Consider the following 22,672-nt stretch of genomic DNA (forward strand, 5'->3'; position numbering starts at 1 on the left):
CACAGAGGGCTGGGGCTGGCTGGTGAGTGCCCTAGGTCTGGCAGCCTTCATCTCACTGAATCAGTAATGTGGTCCTTGGCTTGGTGCCTGTAGGCATGTGACTTCTGCCACTCACCCTCTACTACCCAGTGTTTCGACCATGTCAGTCACTCCCAAATGCACAGGGTACCTCAGCTATGTTATTCCATCCTTCGAGAAATGCCCTCTCCCACCATCTTTCCTGCCTTTAAGTTCCATTTCAAACACTGTATCTTCCATGAAGCTTTCCCACTGGATGCTACTTCCCTGTTCTTGAACATCTGTGACACTCTGTGCCTCTCCTGGATCCCACTCTCCCTGGAGCACAGCCTCAGGAGGCCTGGATTTCTCCTGGTTTCTCAGATAGGTGCAATGACACACACTCCTCCCTCACCCCTCAGGCTTTATAGAGAAGCACAGTACTCCTGAGCTTGACCTTCCTCCTCCTCACAGAGAAGGAGCAAGTGTATCCCCATCCCCTTACTCCTCAGGAACCTGTCTGTCTACACAGTGGAAAACCTTGTCTGCTTGGCCATGGAGGCCCTGACTCAGCAGGTGAGCCTGAGCTTGTCAGCACTGCCTGCGTTTGTGCACTGAGCCAGTTCTGAAGTTCACTGTCGGGAGGTGGACACACATCTAAGCCAGGGTTTCCATTCCAGGTTCTATCAGAAAGCAAAACTAATATTTTCATCTTCATTTGTTTGAATACTTACGTCACAACAGTTGCAAACTCAAGCAGGGAAGAGGAGGGGTTTCAGTTGGCCACTTTTATCTCCAACTAGAAGAGGTCACTTTTTAAAAAAAAATCTTCTGTGTCTTCCAGCGAAGGTCATTGTACAAGCAGGCACTCAAAAAACATTTTTCAAGTTGAGTCAAAAAATATAATTAATGTGCATAAAATTCATGAAATATAATTTTCTTATGCTTATGTCTGCATAAATGATAAATGCTTCTTTGTAATGCTAACAAAACAAGTTATTCTTTATGTAACATAACATATTTATTTCCTATTTACATTTCCACTGTTACATGTAACATTCCATATCATATCATGTGCCAAAAGAAAGAAAAAGAAAGGAAGAAAGTATAAGCCTTAAAAGCCAGTGAAGAAAGAACCACACAGCATGAGTTACCAGCAGTCTCGCAGCTCTCGTTTCCTACCCTTTTTTGACTTTCTGGTTGTTTCATGACCAATGGTATCATATTCTAATAGGGCCATTTTGGAAAGTCTCTGTAAGTACTGAGATGGTGCTCCAACGAGAGGATCACTGAAGCTAAAACCTGTGAGGGAAAAAAATCAGCTACTAAAATGCAAATAATCACAATGCATTCTCTAAAATATAGTGCAAGCAAAATGTCTATTCCTCAACTGACCATCAAATACTATGAGTGTTTTGAAACAGAAATTTCACTAATTACTTTTTAATGACTGTAATAAGCCATCTCAAAAAATATTTAACTAAAAAACCTGCAATGTTTACATTTAATTATATAAAACTAAATCTGTGCCTATAACATGCTTCAAAAACATGGTATGACTATGGAATTCATTCTCTATAAATAATTATTAAAGATTAAGTCAGATGGAGCATAGATAAACACAGTCTGCCTCCTCACACAACCACAGCAGAAACTGCAAGGACTACAAAACAAATATCACCCAGAATCATCAGAAAATTGAGCCAAATGGAAGTCCCATAACCAAGGAATTAACCACATTCATCCAGATGGGTAGGAGGTATGGAAACATAGAATGGGTGGTCCCACATTCATGTGTGATGGATAAAAATTGGAAGGGATACCTCAGGAGTAAGGAATCCCCAGCCCTGCACCAGACCTCGCAGCCTAGGGGTCTAGTACCAGGAAGGTAAATCCCAATAACCTCTGGCTGTAAAAACCAGTGCGGGTTGGAGTGGCAGAAGAAACTACAGGATTCTCAGGATTCTCAGAGTCCTTTAAGGAGCCTCTTAAAGGGCCTACAATAGACTTAGAACTTATGCAGACTCACTGCCTCTGGGCTTCAGCACCAGGGCGACAGCTAGAACGGCACCAATAGCATATGGGGAGAAAGTGAAGTGACTGGAAACAGGGTAAGTACCAGGAAACAGCTTCCTCCTGGACAAAACTTCACGGGCTAGGCAGCCAAATTGTCCTCTCTCTTAGTCCTCCCCCATACAGAGCCAAAGAGCAGTGACACAGGTTGCCCTGCCCTGGCAATTACCTAATGCTCTGCCCCATACAACTTACCAGTGCACTTGTCTACAATAGGCCATGCTACTGAGACAGGGAGTCAAAGCAGCTCTACCTAACACACAGAAACAAACACAGGGAGGCTGGCAAAATGAGAAGACAAAGAAATATGGCTCAAATAAAAGACCAGAAGAAAACTCCAGACAAAGAACTAGATGAAACAGAGATAAGCAATCTATCAGATGCAGAGTTCAAAACACTGGTTATTAGGATGCTTAAGGAACTCATTGGGTATTTGAACAACATAAAGAAAACCCATGCAAAATGAAGGTTACACTAAGTGAAATAAACAAAAATTTACAGGGAGTGAATGAAGCTGAGAATCAAATCAATGATTTGGAACATAAAGAATAAAAAAAACAGAACAGCAAGAAGAAAAAAGAATCCAAAAAACCACAATAGGCTAAGGAGCCTCTGGGATATCTTCAAATATACCAACATGCCAATCATAAGGGTGCTGAAGGAAAAGAGAGTAACAAATTGAAAACTTATTTGAAAAATAGTGAATGAAAACTTCCCTAGTTTGATGAAGGAAATAGATTTACAATTTTAGAAAGCACAGAGTCCCAAACAAGTTGGACCCAAAGAGGACCAACCACACCAAGACACATCATAATAAAAATGCCAAAGGTTAAAGATGAAGAGAGAATCTCAAAAGCAGCAAAAGAAAATCAGATAGTTACATACAAAGGAGTTCCCAGGAGACTGTCAGCTGATTTATCTAAAGAAACTTTTCAGGCAATAAAGGACTGGCAAGAAGTATTCAAATTGATGAAAAAAGGACCTACATCCAGGATTACTCTGTCAAGCAAAGCTATCATTTAGAATGGAAGGGTAGATAAAGAGCTTCCCAGACATGGTAAAACTAAAGGAGTTCATCATTGCCAAGGCCTTATTATATGAAATGTTAAAGGGATTTATTTAACCAAAAGAAGAAGATCAAAACTATGAACATTAAAATGGCAATAAATTCACAAATATCAACAACTGAATCTAAAAAACAAACAGCAAATAAGTAGAACAGAAACAGAATCATAGATATGGAGATCATTTGGATGGATATCAGTTGGGAAGAGAAGGGGAAGAATAGGGTAAAAGGTACAGGGATTAAGAAGTACAAATTTGTATGTACAAAATAGACAGGGGGATGTTAGGGACAGTTTGAGAAAAGTAGTAGCCAAAGAACTTATATTCATGACACATGGACATGAACTAAGGGGTAGATTGTTGGAGGGAATTGGGGTTACTGGGGGGAAGGGCACAAAGGGGGAAAAATTAGAACAACTATAATAGTGTAATCAATAAAATATAATTTAAAAAAATCTCCAAGGTACTTGGGGGTTGTATATTTGTTTGTTTTTATTTGAGTGTGTAACATGAGTGGGAAGTTCAGAGAGAGAGAGTAGAGGGCAAGAATATGATCAGCCTTCCTGTTTATAGCACTGCAATGGACTTGATCTTAGAAAGATCCTCTAGCTACAAATGAACTAGATTCTAGATATTAAGCAATATTCAAAAAACTTCAAAGAATTGTTATCATACAGACCAATAAAATTTAGTTGAAGTTGTTACCGATAAGACAAACTAAAAATTCTGAAATATTTAGATATTTATAGACATTTTTATTATTCATCAATCAAAAAAAGAAATCATAATAAACATTTAACTGGATGATAAAGAAAATATTATAAAACTGGTGTGGTGAAGCAAAAGAGAAATTTTAGGGTACAAACCTCTCTATGGTTATAAAATTCTAAAATGCTGTGTTAGAAAAGACAGCTGAAAGTTAATAACCTAGGTATAAGGTACACATTAGGAAAAGGATAAACTCAAAGAACATGGGAGAAAAAAAGATAATATAAAAAAGAGGAGAATGTGGTGATTTCCAGGGGTAGGGAGTATAAGGGGACTACATGATAGTAAAAAAAAAATACAATAAAGATTAAATAAAAAATAAAAAAAGAGTAGAAATCAATGATGTAGGAAACAAACTTACAGTAAGATTTTTTAAAAGAGTTCTTCACTGAGAAGACTAATAAAAATGAAAAGTGGTGATATTAATCAAGAAAACAAGGCAGAATGAACAAATAATATTAGAAGAGGAATAGAAGTACAGATAGAGCAAAGACTAAATTTTAGGCCAATACAATTGAAAACAGACAAAACGCAAAAAATTCTTGAAAATATAACAGCAATATTGATTGAAGAATTAGAATACCTTAAAAGTCCTAAAATTAAAATGACTGAATCAATATCAAAAGACTCCTCCAAAGAAAACAAATGACCAAAACGGTGTGCCTGTAAGGCTCAGGTTCACCTTCAGTTTTCCAGAGATTACATTTTCTCCTGGCAGGCCAGGCAGTCCCTCTAATCCAGTTAAGTCTGGGTTGTAGTCTGTTTTAAAGCTAGACTCTACCCGGGATGCCTTTACAGTGTGTGGCCCTTCAGGAGTTTTAACCAAGAGCCTAGGTGTTTACTAAGGGCTTCCTGGGTAGTCTTTAAACTCCCCTGCTGTCCCCCCAGTAAATGCTACATCCTGAAACCTCTGCTAAGTTCTTTTGTCTCCAAAAAGCTGTTTTAGCCAGCAGACATGCCACTCTGGAATAGGCATCTGGAGGGAAACTGTGCACAGAATTTAAGGTTCACTTCTCTGTGGTTATCTCAGCCTCTCAAGTCCTATTGGAAATGATAGCTCTTGATACCTTAAAGCAGTTGTTTTTTAATGTTTTTATTATTTTATACGAATAACAGGTATATATTACTTTTACATTATTTCTTATAAAATATATTTTTATATTCTTTAATAATTAGCTCTCATGCTAATTCTCAGTGGTAAAATAGTCTGATAAAGCTATTTCATCACAGATAGAGGTGGAAGGTCAATGGGCCATTTTTTAAAAAGGTCTAACTACTAAAAGAGATGACAGTTACCTAATGATCCTTTAAAAACTTAAATCAAGTGCGGGCCTGCGAACCAAACAAATGTGGTTCAATTCCCAGTAAGAGCACATACTTGGGTTGCAGGCCAGTTCCCAACAGGAGACACATGAGAGGCAACCATAAATTGATATTTCTCTCCCTTTTCCCTTCCCTTCCCCTCTAAAGATAAATAAATAAAATCTTTTAAAAAAACTTAAATCAGCTCACATTAAAATCATTTTTTTGTTGAAATGATTCAAGGGCTCCTCCTGTCAATCAGAGTTAGATACAATGTCCCTTCCAAGGCCCTACACGGTCGAATATCACCCCTCTTACCTGGACACTCGACTCCTGATTTCTTCCAACAGGTCAGATATCATCCTGGCTTGGGATCTTTGCTCCAGGAGAATAACTGTTTCCTAGGAGTTTAACTCCCTCACCTCTTTCAAGTTTTGGCTCAAATAATGCCCTCCCCATTAAACCTGTCCTGACCTCAGATCTCCTGATCTCCTTTCTCCTGTTCTATTTTGTTATTTCTATTACGTTTTCCCCTTCTGACATAGTGGGGAATGGTCTTCTTTATTATGGTTAATGTTGGTTGGCTATCTTCTCTCACTAGAATGTAAGCTCCACAAGGGCAGGGACCCTCATTTTGTTGTGGGATATAGCCTAAAGCCAAACACCTAGAACAATGCCTGGCATAGAGTATATATTCAATTCGCATTTGGTAAATGAGTGAATGAACTGCCCACTTGCATGACTGAAGGAAAATCAACAAGTATTTGCTGAGCACTCAACATGTTACAGAAACTGGTGTAGGCACTGCAAGGTGTAAAGGTAAGTAAGACATACCACCCAATCCTAAGAGCCATAAATTTGGCCTATTGGAAAACAGGCAGGCTGATGTTCATCTGGGCCAAGATGCAATTGAATGCCTTCTGCTTAGATTAACATTTATATTTTTTATTTTATGCTGCCTGTTGATCACAGAAGTTGTTTATAATATATAAAAATTCAGAGAAAGGTCATATCCAAAAAGAAGTTCATGAACATTGAACCCGATGAATATCCAGAGAATGAACTTGCAAAGCTCCTCACAAGTCAATTCTGACTGCTGCTAATAATGTCACAAAAGTCTTCCTCAATGATTTCAGTGGTTGGGTTTCTTTGGAGGTGCTCTGACCTCCATTCATCCATAAGTAGAAAATCATGGAGGTGATGAAGATAACTCTGAATATCATACAAATAAGTGAGGTTTAAAATTTTTTAAACTAGTAACAAAATAATTGTTACACATAGGTAAGAGAGGAAATAGTTGACAGTATGAAGGAGAAATAGTAGAATAACATACAATGCTAAAGATGTTATACTTAATCCTGTGGTTCTCAACTGGGAGTTATTTTGCCACTCTTAAGGAACTTTGGCAACGTCTGGAGATCTTTTTAATGACCACGCTTGGGGGCTATTAGTGGCATCTAGTGAATAATGGCCAGGGATGCTGCTAAACATCCTTCAATGCACAGAACAGACCCCACAACAAGGAATTATCTGGTACAAAGTGCTGTAATTGTTGAAAAACCCCTGGCTTATATAATAATCAACAAAGACAAGAAAGTATAAAACTTTAGACTTCGAGAGTCAAGTATCTTTACCATTAACTTTGGATAAAATTACTTCAGGAAATGAGTAAGAATTTGTTGAAGAACTTAAATGCTAGACAAATACATATGTTGCATGCCACATTGTTTGCTTGGTATAAAGCCCCCAGTGATCTCTAACACATGAAAGTTAGGGATGAAATAGTAAGTCTAGATGTCAGAGCTGCCAGAAAATTCTCCATCATATTCTAGATATCACTCAAAGCATAATTACCTGGCTCAACAGATTTTTTCAGTGTGTTTTTGAAAAACAAAATTCTGACCAAACATATCAGAAATATAGAAGTGAGAATGCTTGAATTTAAAGCTTCAAAGAGCAAACTCATACTCCAAATAGATGAAAATACACTTTGGTGTTATAAACCATCTTAGTCACCAAGGCCTTAAAATAAATCAATTTTAATAGCAGTTTTTTTAAACACATACTGTTGATATATAGATTAGTTTCTAAAGTTGGATATTATAGATACACAGAATTCAGGAAAAATTAATTAGAAAATAAGACCAGAAAGGCAAGTAGGTGAAGATAGTAAAGGGTTCAATGCCAAGCTAAGAAGCTCATACTTTGGTCTGTGGGAAATGAGGAGGCATTGTGTTTGAAGAAGGAAGTAATGTGATTAGAGGGCAAAATGTTAGGCTTTTGCTGCAATGTTGAATGATTTCAAAGGTCATAAATCCCAAGCCAGACTAGTTTGCAAGCTACTGCAATGGCCCACATGGAGATGAGTAGAGCCTACCCCAGGGTCCTGAGATAATAAAATATATATATATATAACATGATATCCACTAAATTTATAAAATAAAGCTTCTTCAAAGAAGTATTAACAAAACAAAGACAAATCAGTAGAGAGAAAGGAAGTTTTTTAAAAAGGTTAATATTCAGCATGAGAATGTGGTGGGAGAAAAACATGAGCCCACTTTACCTTTCTCACTCTCTTGAAGTGGTACAGCAGTGCAGATCTCCTTAGTCTTCTTTATCCTGAAATTGCACATTTTTGTAAAATCACTTCTCTATAAATCCAGGGCACATTAATTTTCAAAATGCATTAGGAGTCAAGAAGCATGCTTTCAGTGAAACTTACTTGTTGAGGGACATCATGTGGAAATTAAATAAACATTAAAGAAACAAAACTCCTTCCATCATAACTAATCTAATCAGAAGCATATACAAACCAACTTAATACCTCAGTGTTTACTAATAAATTTTTCCAGTGGGTGAGTATTATGTCAAACTTTTCCCATCTTTATCTCAGTTTGTCTTTATCCTAACTCTCACTAATCATGATTGAGGGAATGCTAAAAGGAAGAGCATCAAGATTAGATTAATAGGGTATCTGGATATGCCAGCTAACCAACTCACTTATTTGTGCACTTTCACCTATTCATCACCGATGTCTGAATTTTGACTTTATTAGCTTTTGTTCCTTCTGGAATAAACCTAGATAATACATAGGTTATTAGAGGAAACATATGATCGAATCTCCTGTTGGTGAGATGGTCCATAAGAATTTAAAATTTCTTGTAACTACATTAAACTTCAGAAGTCAGTCCAAATACTATTCATCTCTAAAATTACTATTATTGGTAATATTACCAGAGAGTATCTTGAGATTCACTGAAAATTTTTGATTATCATTAAACAAATTTTCAAGAACCATTAGACTTTTATCAGCATTTTAAAATCAAATATTTACATATGTGGGGGGAGGGTAAGGGTTGTAAATAAAAGAAACAAAAATTAGCACTTCCCTGGTTTGCCAACACCGTTCTTTCACAGAGTGTGGGGCAATATGCAGAGGAGGATAAAATACTTGCAGGCAACTCATCATGTTCTCATCAGAATGGCTAAAATAGAGACATTTGTGTCAAAGACAGGCAAGATAAATAACATTTATGCTTGCCACACATTCATTAACACATGGCACTTAACCCCACTCTTCTACTTTGTATATGAAGAACACTTGTCAAAACATAATTATAATATTGGGTTGGCCAAAAAGTTCATTTGCTTATTTCTATAAGATGACTCTAGTAGCACTTAGTTGTCTTTAACTTCATTCTAAACAATTTTGTTAGATTGCATTGTGACAGCTGTCATATCAGCACATATGTAAAAAAAAGCTTATCAAGGTTCTGGCCAAGATGGAAGCATAGGTAGAAACCCTTTGCTTCCTTGCACAACCAAAAGGAGAATAACAACCAATCTAAAATCAATAAGGATACTTAAGGCCAAGATGGAGGCATAGGTAGACACACTGTACCTCCTTGCACAACCAAAAGAAAGACAATAACAATTTTAAAAAAACACAACAGACTGACAAAATCAAACTGTATGGAAGTCAAACAACCAAGGAGTTAAACAAGACACACTCATCCAGACCAGTAGGATGGGCAAAGACAGACGCATGAAGAGGACTCATGGCAATGCAGTGGCAGGAGGACCGGGGCAGGCAAGGTGGCAGCTGGTCGGCCCAGTGCCAGATTGTGAAGCAGGATGTGCAAGGCTGCAGTTGGCTGGCAAGGCTTCGGCAGCAGCTGGTGAAGCAGGCAGTCCCACACTCACACACAGATAAACCAGGAGGAACAACTGGGGAGTAAGACTGACTGAAAAACCCAGAACTTTAGTGCAAGGAAATAAAGCCTCAAACCACTAATTGAAAACACCTCTGAGGGTTGAGGCAGCAGTGAGAAACTCCGAGCCTCACAGGAGAGTACTTTGGAGAGACCCACAGGGTCCTGGGACATACACAAGCCAACCCACCCAGGAATCAGCACCAGAAGGGCCCAATTTGCGTGGAAAGTGGAGGAAGTTACTGAAAGCCAGGGAGAGCAGAGCCAAGTGCCATTGTTCCCTCTCAGATCCCCTCCCCACATACAGCATCACAGCACAGCAACATGGGTTACCCCTCCCTCAGGGTGAATATCTAAGGACCCATCCCTTACTACATAACAGGTGTATCAAGACAAAAAAAATGGCCCAAATGAAAGAACAGATCAAAGACCCAGAAAAAAATACAACTAAATGAAGAGATAGCCAACCTATCAGATGCACAGTTCAAAACACTGGTAATCAGGATGCTCACAGAACTGGTTGAGTTCGGTTGCAAATTAGATGAAAAAATGAAGGCTATGCTAAGTGAAATAAAGGAAACTGGGACTCAAATCAATGGAGTGGACCAGAAGGAAGAAAGAAACATCCAACCAGAAAATAATGAAAAAACAAGAATTCAAAAAAATGAGGAGAGGCTTTGGAAACTCCAGGACATCTTTAAATGTTCCAACATCAGATTTATAGGGGTACCTGCCATAAGGAGAAGAGGAAGAGCAACAAATGTAAAACTTATTTCAACAAATAATAAAGGAGAACTTCCCCAATCTGGCAAAGGAAATAGACTTCCAGGAAGTCCAGGAAGCTCAGAGAGTCCCAAAGAAGTTGGACCCAAGAAGGAACACACCAAGGCACATCAGCATTACATTAGCCAAGATTAAAATGAAGGAGAGAATTCTAGAAGCAGCCAGAGATAAGGGGACAGTCACCTACAAAGGAGTTCCCATCAGACTGTCAGCAGATTTCTCAAAAGAGAACTTACAGGCAAGAAGGGGATGGAAAGAGGTATTCCAAGTCATGAAATGCAAGGACCTACATTCAAGATTGCTCTATCCAGCAAAGCTTTCATTTAGAATGGAAGGGCAGATAAAGCGCTTCTCAGATAAGGTCAAGTGAAAGGAGTTCACCATCAACAAACCCTTATTATATGAAATGCTAAAGCGGTTATCTAAGAAAAAGAAGATAAAAAATATAACCAATAAAATGACAGCAAACTCACAATTATCAACAACCACACCTAAAACAAAAGCAAACTAAGCAAATGACTAGAACAGGAACAGAACCACAGAAATGGAGATCACATGGAGGGTTATCAACAGGGGAGTGGGAGGGGGAATGAGGGGGAAAAGGTACAGAGAATAAGTAGCATAGATGGTAGGTAGAAAATAGACAGGGGAAGATAAAAATAGTATAAGAAATGTAGTATATGTACGACCCATGGACATGAAATAGAGCAGGGGAATGTGGGTGGGAGGGGATGAGCAGGAAGAAGGGGAGTGAAGGGAGGAAAATGGGACAATTGTAATATCATAATCAATAAAATATATTTTAAAAAATTAAAATAAAATTAATAAACAACCAAAAGCACCAGAAAATCAAACTGCACGGAACTCCAGCAACCTAGGAATTAAAGAAAAAATCAATCAGAATAACCAGACCAGTAAGGTGGCAAACCATGCAGGCCGTGGGTAGAGAAAAACCATGGCAAGTTGGGAGAACTTGTAGGGCTGACTTAAGGGGAAACTGAGACTCAGAGTTGATACACTGGTTGCTACAGTGGGAGAAACTCCCAGTTTCACACAAGAATCCACTGGAAAGTGCTCTAGGGACAAGCAGTCGAGCTGCATTGTTCCCTCTCTGGCCCCTCCCCCAGAGGAAGTGCCACAGTGCAGCAAGGAGGGTCGCCCTGCCCTGGTGAATACCTAAGTCCTCACCCCCTTATAACTGTCAGGTGCACCAAGACAAAGAAATATGGCCCAAATGAAAGAACAGAGCATAACCTCAGAAAGAGCACTAAATAATGAGGACATAGCCAACCTATCTGATGGAGAATTTACAGCCCTGGTATTCAAAATGTTCACAGATTTGATTGAGCTTGGTTGAAAAATGAGAAAACAAATGAAAGACACCCAAAATGAAATAAAGCAAAACATTCAGGAAACCAACAGTGACAGGAAGGAAACCAGGACTCAAAGCAATGATTTGGGACAAAAGAAAAAATAAACATCCAATAGGAACAGATTGAAGAAATAAGAATTCAAAAAAGCAAAGAGTCTTACAAACCTCTGGGACAGCCTGAAATGTTCCAATATCTGAATTATAGAGGTTCCAGAAGGAGAAGAACAACTTCAAGAAATTGAAAATTTATTTGAACAAATTATGAGGGAAAACTTCCCCAATCTGGAGAAAGAAATAGACTTCCAGAAAGTCCAGGAAGCCCAGAGAGTCCCAGAGAAGTTGGACCCAAAGAGGAACACACCAAGGCACATCATCATTAAGTTGCCCAAGATTAAAAATAAAAATAAAATCCAAAAAGAAGCAAGAGGAAGGGAGAGCGTTACCTACAAAGGAGTGTTCATAAGGCTATCAGCTGATTTCTCAAAAGAAACCTTGCAGGCAAGGGGCTGGAAAGAAGTATTCCAAGTCATGAAAGGCAAGGACCTACATCCAACATTAATCTATCCAGCAAAGCTTTCATTTGGAAAGGAAGGGCAGATAAAGTGCTTCCCAGATAAGATCAAGTTAAAGGAGTTCATCATCACCAAGCCATTACTGTATGAAATATCAAAGGAACTTACCTAAGAAAAAGAAGATCTAAACTATGAAGAGTAAAATGACAACAAAGTCATAACTATCAACAAATGAACGTAAAAGAAAAGAAAACTAAAACAAAAACTAAGCAAACAACTAGAACAGGAACAGAATCAGAGAAATGGACATCACATGGAGGGATTTCAGTGGGGAGTGGGGAGTGAGGAATAGGGGGGGAAATGTACAGGGAGGAAGAAGCATAATTAGTAGCATAAAATAATGGAGAGAAATAAAAAATGGTATAGGAAACAGAGGACTCAAAGAACATATGTACAACCCATGGACATGAACTAAGAGGGGGGAATGCTGGAGGGTTGCAGAGGCAAGGTGGAGGGGAGATTAAGGGAGAAAAAAATTGGAAAACTCTAATAGCATAATCAATAAAAATACTTAAATAAAAAAGAAAAAAAGCTGATCAGGTCAAGATGGCAGCATAGACAGATATGGCTCACCTCTTCGCACAACCACATCAAAATTGCAACTAAAATATAGAACAACCATCACTCAAAACCATCAGAAATTGAGCTGAATGGAAGTCTGACAACTATGGAATTAAAGAAACCACATCCATCCAGACTGGTAGGAGGGGCTCAGATGCAGAATGGGCTGATCCCAAACCCACATGTGGTGGATAAAAATTTGGGAGCAATATAATGGGAGTCAGGAGTCCCAGCCCCATACCAGGCCCCTCAGCTCAGGGTTCCAGTGCCAGGAAGATAAATCCCTACAACTTCCGGCTGGAAAAAACAGTGGGGATTAAGTTGGTGGAAGAAACTTCTGGATCCCCAAGCAGTTTCTCTTAAAGCACCCACACATGGACTCACCTACTCACACTCACTCCCTCTGAGCTCCAGCACCGGGGTAGCAGCTTGAAAGGCACTACTGGCACACTGGGAGAAACTGAAGTTTCTAGCATCAAGGTGAGCAGATGCCATTGTCCCTTTTCTAAACCTCCCCCATACAGCCACAGACCCAGTAAACTGGTGCCATATCTGAGATTCCCTCAACCTGGCTAACACTATTTGACCCGATAGGAGATCCCCCGGGATTTCATGGCACCCGACTCACAGGCCCACCCAAGATGCTTTTCCATATGAATAACTAGTCTTGGCTCATGCTGCACAACTTCCTAAATCCTCTTAAATAAGCAACAGCTGGCCTCAGTGAGCCCCAGGACCAGCACTAGAAGAAGCCAGCCTAGATTCACAGCTTGACTTTGACTGGGAATCTCCAAGCCCAGCACAAATAATAGCCATCTCAGATTGCTTTATAGCTCAGGCAGGGTGGCCCTAGGCAAAACACAGGTTGGGGATGACATTGGCCTGCACCACCCCAGAAGCCCCAGGGCCAGTGCCCCCAGTGGATAGCTACAGATCATGTAGAAGCACCACCAACCTGTCCCTGCATAGACGATCCTCCATGAAGGGCAGAGGTTAGTGGTAAGTGGTCACAGCCAATCCTTGCAGCTGACTGGCCTAAGTAAATTCCTTTCTTTGACCTGCCAACAGCAACCAAGGCTCATCAACAAAAGGAGGGTGTATTAGCACACTTCAGGTACCCAGCTTGGTTAATAGCGGAGGCTGTGCCTCTACCTAATATATAGAAACAAACACAATGAGGCTGTGAAAACAAGGAGGCAAAAAAATGTGGCCTAAATGAAGGAACAGATCAAAACTCCAAAAAAAAGAGCTAAACGAAACGGAGATAAGCAATCTATTAAATGCAGAGTTCAAACACTGGTTATAGGGATATTCAAGTAACTTAGTGAGAATCTCAGCAGCATAAAAAAGATCCAGCCAGAAACAAAGAATACACTAATTGAAATAAAGAACAATTTACGAAGAAACAACAGTAGAGTGGATGAAGCCAAGGATCAAATCGATGATTTGGAACATAAGGAAGTAAAAAACAACCAATCATCAGACAACAAGAAGAATACGAATTTTTTATAAATGAGGATAATACAAGCAGTCTCTGCAACAACTTCTTCAAGTGGACCAATATTCACCTCATAAGGGTGCCAGAAGGAAAAGAGAAAAAGCAAGAAATTTGAAATCTATTTGAAAAATATCATGGAAGAAAACTTCCCTAATTTGGTGAAGGAAATAGAAAGGCAAGTCCAAGAAGCACAGAGTCTCCCAAACAAGATGGATGTAAAGGGGACCACTCCAAGACACAACATAATTAAAGTATCAGCAATTAAAGGTAAAGAGAGAATCTTAAAAGCAGCAAGAGAAAATAAGTTAGTTACCTACAAAGGAGCACCCATATGACTGTCAGCTAATTTCTCAAAAGATACTTTGCAGGCTAGAATGGATTGGCAAGAAATATTCAAAGTAATGAAAAGCAGGGACCTACAGCTAAGATTGCTCTACTCAGCAAAGCTATAATTTAGAATCAAAGGGCAGATAAAGAGCTTCCCAGACAAGAAAAAACTAAAGGAGTTCATCATCACCAAAACTTTATTATAAGAAATATCAAAGGGACTTATTTAAGAAAAAGAAAATCAAAACTATGGGCATTAAGATGGCAAAAAATACAAATCTATCAACAATTCAATCTAAAAGAACTAAGCAAACAAGAACAGAGACAGAATCATGGATATGGAGTGCATTTTGATGGCTGCCAGATGGGAGAGGCTATATGGAGGAATGGGTGAAGAGGTGAGGGGATTAAGAAGTACAAATAAGTAGTTACAGAATAGCCATGGGGATATAAAGTGAAGTATAGGAAAAGAAGTAGTCAAAGAAATTATATGCATGACCCATGGACCTGAACAATGGCGTGGGGTTTGCCTCTGGTAGTAGGGAGCACTGGGTGGAGGGGAGCAAAAAGAAAAAAATCAGGACAACTATAATAGCATAATCAATAAAATGTAATAAAAAAATTTAAACATCAAAATTGGTGAAATTTTTGTGTAGCCATTTTAATAGTGAGGATAGAAGAAAATAAGCAACAATTTTGGTGTATCATCCTTTATTTTATCAAAAAAGGTAAAAATGTAACTGAAATGCAAAAAAAAGATTTGTGCAGTGTATGATGAAGGTGCTGTGACTGACTGAACATGTCAGAAGTAGTTTGTGGGGTTTCATGCTGGAGATTTCTTGCTGGATGATGCTCCATGGTTGGGTAGACCAGTTGAAATTGATACAGACAAATCAAGACATTAATTGAGAACAATCAACATTCTACCATGCAGGAGACAGCCAACATACTCAAAATATCCAAATCAATAGAGTTATTGGTGTAAATGAAAAATATGTCTTTTATTTTATGGAAAAAACTAAACTCTTTTGTCAACCCAATATATTCAAATTATCCTGAAGTAAATTCACACTCAAGTCAATGTGAAATGTTGGTAAATCATTTTAAAGACTTTATTTATTTTTAGAGAGAGGGGCAGGGAGGAAGAAAGAGAGGGAGATAAACACTGATATGTGAGAGACACGTTGATTGGTTGCCTCTCACACACCCCCAGATGGGGACCTGGCCATGACCCTGGTCACTGGCCCTGCTGGGGATTTGAACCTGTGACTTTTCAGTTCACAGGCCAGCACACAATCCACTGAGCCACACCAGCCAGGGCTGATGAATCATTTTACAAACATCCAAACTGCAAATGAACAAAAAAAACTGATACAGAATGAAAACAGTAGGAAGCAACATAAAGACTGAAAATTTAGAGGCAGAGTGGACTAGTCCGGGGGTGTTTTCTGGGCTTCCTGTTCCTTTTAACATGATTATACACATTAAAAGAAGGCTGAGAAGACTGATCTGTACCGAGGCAAGTCCATTGCCACAGGCCACCGCCCACATTCTTACTCCTTTCCCTACCAAGGGCTATGACTTCTAGATGTATGACAGGAGCAAGCTATCACGGATCCAGATGTCTTGGTGATAGAAACATGGTCCTTGAGTAGGTTCTATACTTGGCTTCCAGTGGGCCCTCTTCTTTCTACAACCTTCCCAATCCGTCTCCTTTACTTTTACCATCAGCTCTACTAGCAACTCTTTCTTACCAACTCTGATTCTTATTTCACTGTAATCTCACTTCAGAAAGAGCAATTTTGCTTTGTATATTTTTAGATCTTGGCAATCTGTCCTCAGATAATATTTAAAATGATGGAAAAGACTTTATATGTGCTATTGTTCATTGTGATGTTATTTATAAAAGTGAAAAAGTCCAGCAATAGGAAATTTTAAATAAACTATGTTATTAAACACAGTTTAAAGAAACTATGTAACAAACTGAACTAACAAGCAAAATAGAAACAGACTCATAAACAGAGAGCAGGCTGACAGCTGGTGGGGATTTAGGGGATGAAGAGATAGAGCCAAAAAGAAAAAGGACTCATGGACATGGACTACAGTGTGGTGATTGTGGGGGTGGAGGTGGAAGAGAATATAAGGCAGATAAATGGTAATGCAAAAAAAAAAACCAAATAAATTAGAAAAAGAAACTATGGACCTATAGTTGGTCCAGTGAAATATAATATATTTATTTATTCAGTTACTTGACAGTAACTAAAGATTATGTAGTGACATAAATATATCTCACTATGTGTGTATATGAAACAGGCAGAATAAAAAACTGTAAGTACACTAAAATCACAACCAAAATAAAATATATGAATATTAAGAAGGATAGAAGAAAATACTAAAAAATAAAAATGAATATGTTAGGATAGGTAAATTTTCTCTTTTCCTCAAATCTTCTGCAAGGTCTTATTTAGGTAAAAACTAATCACAACTTTTCATATTTAGTGTGTTCTAGTTTTCTATTTATATCACCTGGATTTATTTCAAGAGCAATTAACAAGAACAATAATGCTAGTGGAAAACTCAAGAAATAGATTCTCAAATTCTGGTACATGTGTGCTACATATAACTGGATGACTTGAAAGGTCATTACGTGAAAATACAAATCGTCCCCTGAAGAAAGCTGCGAATCAGACTGCTATAAACACATCATCTTTTTTTCAGGCTGGCCATTCAATACTTGATGAATAAATAAATAAACCAAAGCAGAAACCAAACAGAATACTGCCTTACCAATACATACATACATGCCTTTGAAGAAAGGTTTTTTTTTTTAACAGTACGTCAGTCTGATTTACAGTTGGAAAGGTATTTATAATAACATTTTTAAATGTTAGTATTCTGGCTGACAAACTCATTTCTGATTATCATGCAGGTTCTTTATTAGACTGACATCTCATTCAGAATCTCACCTTACAGCACTTTAAATAAGAAATGAAACACAAGGTTCTGTATTAAGGATAACGAAACCTGTTAATATTGCAGAGTTCATTTATTTTTATTGTTAAAAAATCCAATATTCTATGAGCAATCTATACTAGAGCAATAAAAATTTTTTCAAAGAAAGTCCTTAAATCCTTTCTGGCAATGTCACTTAAAAGCTGAGAAAAGCACCTACTTGTCAAGCTGAAAAAATCATTAACTTAAATTTACAAAATTAAACGTTTTGTGAAAAAAATTAATAAACAGGAAAAAATTGGATTCACTGGCCAGAAAGACCTCTACAAGCAGAAGTATTACTACAAATACATATTCAACTCAGGAGATCTAAGCAGACATAATGTACCTGACTGGAGGCAACTGGGTATCAGCACGCAGCCGTCTGCTACGAAGCTCTGGTGGAGATGAACTCACACTTTTTCGGCAACTTTGCAATTCTGGCAAATATGGCTCTTTGACATGTTCTTTGAGTTCTTCTAGACCAAATGCTCTGGTGTATTCTAATTAAAAGGAGTATCATAACCATCTTCATTATTTCTTGATTAAGTGTATCTATCTTCTTTTCCTACATACTATAATGCATAATAAAATAGACTAAATCAATCATTAAGTAAAGAAAATTAAGCTACTGTACTTTGCCTAGCATCTCTCCCAATAATATACCTTGAATTCCTGCAGGGAAAGTAATTAAGTTACAGTTTAAGACAAAATAAGGAAAAAAGGACAGTTTCATAAATCTCCCAGTTTTCTGCTTTCATGATTTGATATAACTAGAATTCTTGGAATATTACATACATTCACATTGAAAAGAGTTTAAAAGCACTTTCAAGAGTCTTATGTTAACTGCTACTTTAAATCTTTCCACCTTCCTGTTTTTAAGTAAAAAATCAAGATGTGTAAATACATGATCATCTGAGCTAGCAATGAGATATAAGTATTCTGTTTTCAAGCATTGATTTTAACTATATCTCTACAAAATTCCACACCAAATCTATAAATAACAATATTGAAGCACCAAGATTTCTTCTTCCACTGACCTCACATATTATTGGACAAAGAGATTATCAAATTATTTTAAAATTTTTTCAAAATGAAGGACACAAAAGGGAAAAAATAGATTAAGAGATTAAATGTTTGGTTGATCATTAAGGTAAACACAGAGAATTGTTTTTAAAGATTTCTCTACTAGGCAAGTCTAGCCCAGCAATGAAAAAAAAAATTTAATGGGACTGGAATGATATTAATACTCGAAATGCTATTTTGCAACCTTTGATTTTTTTTTTCAAAAACAAAAAAAGTTTCTCTTGATCAAAAAAATATACAGATTCTCTTTTCAGCAATTAAATCTGGGGGTAGGGGACAGATAAACTGGTGTCTTCTGAGTACCTTTAATGGAAATCTAGTGAAGAAGTTGAAAAACTCTAGCAACACATTCAAAACCAGAAGTGATGAAATACTTAAGGAGTTTGAATTTTGCTATTTTTAAGAATTATATCTCCAACAATAAAGCTAATGGCAGAATTCAGTATCAATTTAAAAAATACTTTTATAATTTGAAATTAGGGAGAAAAGCTATAAATACACTCATTTACATGTCAAAAGTTCTCAAATTAGTCTTCATTGAGTAACTATAGGATATAAGACTCTTTCGAAGGAAAGGAAGGGAGACAATTCTGGTTAGAATTATTAATACAAAAGGTGCTGTTAAAGATTTGTGGATTTCTGGGGGGTTTATTTTCAGGGGTAAACTTTTATTTATTTTCTTTTTAATTGAATTTATTGAGGTGACATTGATTAATACAATTATACAGGTACAATTTTATAATACATTACCCATATACTGTATGGGGTGTTCACCACCCAAAGTCAAATCACCTTCCAGCAACATTTATCCTCTCTCTAGCCTCTTTTACCTCCCTCCATCCCCTTTCCCTAGATTTGAGGGGTTTTTTTAATATAAAAACCAACTTCAGGTATTTAAAAACAAACACTATTCATGAAAAATAGTATGATCCAACAGAAAAAGCACTGCATTAATATCAAATAAAACATATTTAAAAATATTGAGAGTAGTTCTTTAAAATTCATTTCTATTATGAGTTATAGAATTACATTAAGCAAATTAATTTTAATTTGCTTCCATTTTTCTTTTCTTTAAACTGAAGATACTATCCTTACTTAAGTGTTACAAAATTATAAATATCTCTTATTGCTTTGAAAATATACATGTAAATTCAAATTCACTATTTCTGTATTTTCTTTCTTAAGTAAAATTGAAGTTACCATTTCTCAACTTCTGTGTTTCTAAAACTGCTTTCCTCCAACTACTCTCAAAGAGAAAATAATTTTCAAGGGAATTTTTGGTGACACTGGAAGTCTGGACTTTGATTTCCGGAGATAGCACAGGCATTTTTTCTTCTTTCAACAGCAACGATGAAAGTGAGATGCTGATCCAGATTTGGGACACAAAATTTAAAGAAGAAGAAAAATTAATACAGAGACAAATATGTTTTCTAATTTGTTTTCCATAGACCTAAATGAAAAGTTTACTTATATATGTAAATACAGATTCCTGGTATTTTAAAGCAAGAGACCTTTAAGAATATAGCTAAAATATGCAGCAAGCATTTTTTCTTTTGTATATTGTAATGAATTTATTAAAATTCCGAGTTATAGATATTTGTCAATATAAAAATAATTAAGTTCAACAACAAGCTATCATGTACAAGACAAGAAAATGCTTAGGATTCTCTCAAATATATTATCATTATACACCAACTGACATATATCTCTGGGATGCATTAAATACACAAAAATCAATGAATGTGCTATACCACATAATGGAATGAAAGATAAAAATAACCATGTGAGCATCTCAATGGAAAAGAATAAACATTCGATAAAGTTCAACACCCTTTCACAATAGAAAATAGTTTTAACAAACTAAGAATAGAGAGAAATTATCTTAACATAATAAAAAGTTATATATGAAAAGCCCAGAGCTAACATCATACTCAATGGTGAAAAATTCAAAACTCTACCTCCAAAATCAGGAACAAAGCAATGATGCCCACTCCTGTCTCTTCTACTCAACATAGTACTGCAAGTCCTACATAGAGAAATTAGGAAAGAAAGGGAATAAAAGGCATCCAGATTGAATAAGAAAAAGAAAAATTGCTGCTGTTTATAGAGGACATGATCTTAAATGCATCAAATGCCCTGGACTCCAACAAATAAAAAGAAAATGTTAAAACTAAAAAAGGAATTCAGTGAAGTTGCAGGATACAAAATCAACAAACCGAAATCACCTGTAATTTTATACATTAACAACAAACTATCTGAAAAAGAAAGTAGGAAAGCAGTCCAATTTTTAATAGCATCACTTTAATAAAATACTTAGGAATAAATTTAACTAAGGGAGAGAAAGACTTACACATTGAAAACCTACAAAACATTAATGAAAGAAATTAAAGAAGAAACAAATGGAAAGACGTTCAATATTCATAGAATGAAAAACTTAGTATTGTCAAAATATCCCTACTACCCAAAATGATCTACAGACTCACTGTTATCTTTAACAAAATCCCTGTGGTATTTCTTAAAAGAAATAGTAAAAGAAAAACCAAAACCCAATAAAAAAATTCATATGGAATTACAAAGAACCCCAGATAGCCAAAACAATTTTGAGAAAGAAGATCAAAGCTGGAGGTATGAAACTTCCTGATTTCAAAATTCATTACAAACTTTGAGTAATCAAAACAACGTGATATTGTCATAAAGACAAACATACAAGCCAAAAGAACAGTGCACAGGCTAGAAATAAATCTACACATATATAGTCAACTGATCTTTGACAAGGGTGCCAGGAATACACAATAGGGAAAGGATAGTCTCTTCAACAAAGAGTGTTGAGAAAACTAGATATCCACATGCAAAAGAATGAAATTGAATCCTTTCTTACACCAAGCACAAAAATAAACTCAAAATGGATTAAAGACTTAAGCCCGAGACCTGAAACTATAAAACTCCTAGAAGTAAACACAGGGGAAAGCTTCATGACATTGGTTTTGGCCATGATTTTATGACTATAACACCAAAAGCACAGGAAATGAAAGCAAAATTGGCAAGTGGAATACATCAAACTAAAGACTTTTTGCACAGAAAAGGAAACAAAGAATGAAAAGGTAATCTACAAATTGGGGAAAATATTTGCAAATCATATATCTGATAAGGGGTTAATATCCAAAATACATGAGGAACTCTTACAACTCCCTGGTTCAAAAAACAAACAAACAAACAAACAAATAACATTATTTTTAAAATGGGCTAAGGAGTTGAACAGACATTTCTCCAAAGAATATATACAAATGGCCAATGGGCATATGAAAAGATGGTCAACATCACTAACAATCAGGAAAATTCTAATCAAAATCACAATGTGGTATCAACTCACACCGGTAAGGATGGCTATTATTAAAAATTTTTGAAAAATACAACAGCATCAGGGAGCATATAGAGAAACTGGAACCCTTGTGCACTACTGATGGAAATGCAAAACGGTATAGCTGGTGTGGAAAACAACATGGACATTGCTGAAAAAATTAAAACTAGAACTGCCATACAACCCAGCAATTCCACTTCTGTGTATTTATCCAAAAGAATAGAAATCAGTATCTCACAGAGATATTAGCATTCCCATGTTCACTGCAGCAATATTCACAATAGCCAAGATGTAGAGAAAACCTAAATATCTATCAATAAATGAAGGAATTTAAAAAATGAGGTACAGATATACAATGGAATATTATTCAGCCATAAAAAGGAAGTCCTGAAATATACAACATGCATGGGCTGTAAGGGCATTATGTTAAGTAAGATAAGACAGTTGCAGAAAGACAAATACTGCATGATTCCATTTATATGAGGTCTCTAAAACAAACTCCTAAGAGCCTAGACTGATGGTTGCCAGGGGCTGGTGTGTGTGGTGGGTAGGGTGAGAAGTTGCTAATTGGTGGGTATAAAGTTTCAGTGAAGCAAGATGAATACATTTTAAGGATCTGCTGTGTGACATTGTTCCAACAGATAGCAATACCATATTGTACACTTAAAAGTCTTATGTTAAGATTGATCTCATATTGTGCTCTTACCA

General features: G+C 36.8%; 1 protein-coding gene across 1 annotated transcript; it reads right to left on the reverse strand.

Annotated features, from left to right (window-relative positions):
• Positions 1 to 1,147: 1,147 nt before the first annotated feature.
• On the reverse strand, positions 1,148 to 19,933 carry CUNH8orf89 (chromosome unknown C8orf89 homolog). Its single transcript, XM_053660790.1, has 5 exons — positions 19,807 to 19,933; positions 17,870 to 18,023; positions 8,589 to 8,690; positions 7,769 to 7,824; positions 1,148 to 1,299 (listed from the first exon to the last, which is right to left on the reverse strand). The coding sequence occupies exons 1-5, from the start codon at positions 19,931 to 19,933 to the stop codon at positions 1,148 to 1,150; spliced, it is 591 nt and encodes a 196-aa protein (XP_053516765.1).
• Between the last annotated feature and the right edge of the window lie 2,739 nt (positions 19,934 to 22,672).

Source organism: Artibeus jamaicensis, unplaced genomic scaffold, assembly GCF_021234435.1.
Source record: "Artibeus jamaicensis isolate MK-2021 breed Jamaican fruit bat unplaced genomic scaffold, CSHL_Jam_final scaffold_916, whole genome shotgun sequence".
NCBI classification, from domain to species: domain Eukaryota; kingdom Metazoa; phylum Chordata; class Mammalia; order Chiroptera; family Phyllostomidae; genus Artibeus; species Artibeus jamaicensis.